The 3,578-nt window shown below is 69.3% G+C and overlaps 2 protein-coding genes across 2 annotated transcripts; both read right to left on the bottom strand.

The window, feature by feature from the left end:
• Nucleotides 1-1,921: 1,921 nt before the first annotated feature.
• H696_04367 (30S ribosomal protein S14p/S29e) lies at nucleotides 1,922-2,485 on the bottom strand (the record flags this gene model as incomplete). Its single annotated transcript, XM_009498244.1, has 3 exons — nucleotides 1,922-1,930; nucleotides 2,155-2,254; nucleotides 2,424-2,485. The coding sequence occupies 3 exons, from the start codon at nucleotides 2,483-2,485 to the stop codon at nucleotides 1,922-1,924; spliced, it is 171 nt and encodes a 56-aa protein (XP_009496519.1).
• Nucleotides 2,486-2,532: 47 nt separating this feature from the next.
• H696_04366 (hypothetical protein) lies at nucleotides 2,533-3,144 on the bottom strand (the record flags this gene model as incomplete). Its single annotated transcript, XM_009498243.1, has 1 exon — nucleotides 2,533-3,144. One exon carries the CDS (start codon nucleotides 3,142-3,144, stop codon nucleotides 2,533-2,535), a length of 612 nt encoding a protein of 203 aa, XP_009496518.1.
• Nucleotides 3,145-3,578: the final 434 nt, after the last annotated feature.

Genomic DNA, 3,578 nt, shown 5'->3' with positions numbered 1-3,578 from the left:
GGGGGGGGGGGGGGGGGGGGGGGGGGGGGCTGCGCGCAGTATTCGGTCATGTCAGAAAAAACGGCCCGCATCGGGCGGCACACGTATGCCCGCCGTGGCCCCGGCAGCCCCCGGGTCCTGCCTCCCGGCGCCTGACGCCGCCCCGCCGCCCCGCGCACTTGGCCCGGCACCTGCCTAGCCCCAGCCCCCGGACGCCCCCGGCCAACGCGAGCCAGCCGGATCCGGGGGGGGGCGGCGCCGCCGCCCACAGTCGACTCTAGAACGCTCCCCCTGCGTGTGGGGGGGGGGGGGGGGGGGGTGCTCCCCTATGGGCCGCCGGCCCCGGGACCGGGGACAGGGTGAATGCGACTGCATACGTGCGTGCGGCAACCGCCCAGGCGAGGGGGAGCCCCCTCCTGGGCGTGCGCGAGTCTTTCGGGATGTGACTCAGGCGTTCTGGAAAAAGAACCCCAACACAGGACTTCGGGAGCGCCCAGAATGCGAGGCGGCAGCATGCTGCTCGGAACGGAACGCCATTGCGGATGTGGGCCGCGCGCCGCCCGGATGCTCCCCGGCCAGCCTCTGCTAGGGGCAGCCCGCCCGCCACGCGACCTCGACGGGGCCTCGCCTGGCTGTGCCGACCCCTGTCCCCTGCGTGCGTGTGTCCGGCAGCTTGGCCTATCGCGGCGTCCCCGGAAACGGCCTCAGGAAGAGCCGCCTCCCTTCGACCGGACGCCGGGTATCCCACAATGAGGGACCACAGCGCGGAGGCGTGTGGGTGTGTGGCGCGGTGCGCGCGTCTCCCCCTCCGCCGGCCATGTCATTCCCACTCGGCTGGAAGGTACTTTTCCGGGCCGGGCCGGGGGGGGGGGGAAGCGGACACAGCGGCGACGCCCCACCAGCATCCCGTGTGCCGGACGATGCGCGGCCATGCGGCCGATCTTTTCCCCTGTCGCCTCCGCCTCCGGCACTCCCGGCCAAAGGGCGTCAGGGGCTGCCTGCGCCGGCCACATGCGCGGCAGTGCGGAGGCTCTCTGCTGGGTCGCGGTCGGAGTTGGAGGACATGTTATGCGCGCCGGGTATCCTCGGCCGCCCGCTGCCCCTTTGGAAGACGCAGCAGCGCCTCGCGGAAAAAAGGAAAGAAGCGAGGGAGGGGAGGGGGATGCGGCTGTATATTGCACACAGGACAAGAAGGCAGGCGGGCGTGCGGCAGAGGGCCAGCTGCACAGCGCAGGGCATCTCCCAGCCCGAGTGCGCGGGCACACCCAGCAGCGCAGAGTGCCCCCGCGTGTGCCGGCGCCCGAGAAGGTGTCCACAAGCGCAGGATGCGCGCACATGACAGCCCCCTCGCGTGGAGGGAGAGAACGCATGGCGAGACACACCACCGGCCTGGGAGGAGAGAGGGGGGGAGGGGGAAGAAAGGGGCGAGGGCAGGGGCGGGAGAAAGCCGGGAAGCGGCGAAACGCCGCGCGATCCCCCCGCCCGGTCCTCGACCGCGTCCCCGCCCCCCCCCCCCCCCCCCCCCCGCCTCTCCTCTCCCCCCGACCGTTGAATATACCCCCGCGAGGCGCATAGAGAGACAGATGCACACACAGACACACGCAGGTGCTTATTTTACACATGCACGCGCGGAGGGACAGAGAGAAGGGGGAGGAGGAGGAAGCCAACATGGCGCGCCAGAGGGCGCGCGTCCACGACGCTGCGCAGATGCCCCCACGAGCGCGCGCGCGCGCGCACCACCACACAGGGGGAAGAGAGGGGGTGCTACTTGTGTATATTGGAGGGAGAAGGGGAGAGACGCACAGTCCAGCCCGAGAGGGGAGAGGGGGGGAGGCAGAGCGGTTGTCCCCCCTATAGAAAGCCCCCTCCTCTTTCTCCGGCAGGGGAGAGAGAGAGAAAGAAAGAGGGGGGCCCGGTTACACCTCCGGCTCACAGGAAACCATTAGCGGAACTGCGGGGGAGAGGAAAGAGAGACGAGAGAGAGGGGGTCAGAAGAAGGGGCGCGGAAGGGACGCAGAGAGAGAGGAGAGAGCCCCGGCGATCAAGGTGGAAAGGAGAAGCGCAAAAAAGAGGCCACGGCCCCGACACGCCCCCCCCCGAGAGGGGGAAAGGCGGGGGACAGGGGGCGCGAATCGCTCCTCCGAGAGGAGGAAGAGGAAGGGAAAGCGGGCGCACCTTGTGGAAGCCGATGTCGGTGGCGAACTCGCGGAAGCACTGACGGCAAAGGTTCAGGCCGTACTTGCGGATGAGACCGCCGCGGCTGGAGCAGGAGCGGCTGAAGGAGGAGAAGACAACACAGCAGTGAGCGGGGGAGGACGAGGTGCAATGGGCGGGAGAAGCAAACCAGGCCCCGAGGAGGAGGGAGGAGCCGAGGTGAAGGGCGCGCCCCGCCGCTGCATTAAAGCAGGAAAGAGGGAGAATGGAAGAGGGGAAGGGACACGCACCACTCACGGGAGCCCTTACCGTAGCTGCGGGGGCGGGAGTTGTAGAGAGTATCGTGAGCCATTTTGATTCTGGGGGGGCGGAGGTACGGGGGAGGAGGAGGAGGGGGAGTTAGCGGCGCTGGCGAGAGGGTGACACAGGGCAATGGGGGGCGCCCCGAGGAGGAGAGGAGCCCGCGACGGGCGAGACATTGGATGGGGGTGCGTCGGTGGACCCCGCTGGCTCGCGCGTCCCCGGGGGACCACCCTGCCTCGGAGAAGGGGGCGATGCTGTCTCCCCTTGGTCCTTGCGGCCGGGGGGGGGGACGCGCGAGCCCAGGGAACCCGAACGAGGGCGGGCCTGCCCTCCGGCCGCCGGTGCTGTCGTCTTGAATGGGATGCCCATAGGGGGCGTAAGCTCACACGGGGAAGAGGAGGATGCAAGCGCGCATTGTCGAGCGAGGGCACCCGCGGACGAGCATCCAGCGCAGTTGGCCCCGGTAGGGAGGGCGAACCACGGCAAGCATGCGCCCCGCCCCGGCCCAGGGCGCTGAAGAGACACACGGAGAAGAAACCCCATGTGGCGAGAAGACATCCCTCTCAAGACGAAGACAACGGCGGCAGAAGGTACAGGCAGCACATCGGGGGCGCTCGGGAAGGGAGCAAGGGGAAGAATCCGAGGGGGGCGCGTGGGCGCCGCGCTCGCGGAGACCAGCAGGAGGGAAAGGGGAGGGAACAGGCGCATGGAGATGCCCCGCAGGGCGGCACACAGGCGCAGGGGCGAAGGGCGCTTTGGGAGGGGGGAGGGTGCTTGCGAGACTCAGAACTCGCGCGCGCGCGCGCAATTGAGCTCGGGATGGAGGGAGAACAGAAAGGCAACGAGTACAGGTGTACGCGCGCTGGGGCGGCTGGCGAGAAGAGGGGCCACGAGGGCACCAGCGTCGGGGGGGGGGGAGGGAGCGAAGGGAGGGAGCGAAGGGAGGGAGAGAGGGGGGAGGAGAAAAGAAAAGACATACTCGATTGACGATTTGCTATTACTTTGAAACAACCAAAATCGACGAGGCCTCTCCCGTAGGGGGGGAGAAGCCGAGAGCGTTTCTCATAAGTTTGCGCCGGCCGCCCCCCCCCCCCCTCCTCCCCCTCCTCCCCCCGAGCCCTCTCTCCGGGGGGAGGGGGGCG

The sequence above is a fragment of the Fonticula alba genome (assembly GCF_000388065.1).
Source record: "Fonticula alba strain ATCC 38817 unplaced genomic scaffold supercont2.7, whole genome shotgun sequence".
NCBI lineage: Eukaryota > Rotosphaerida > Fonticulaceae > Fonticula > Fonticula alba.
This window is presented reverse-complemented; position numbering and strand designations above follow the sequence as displayed.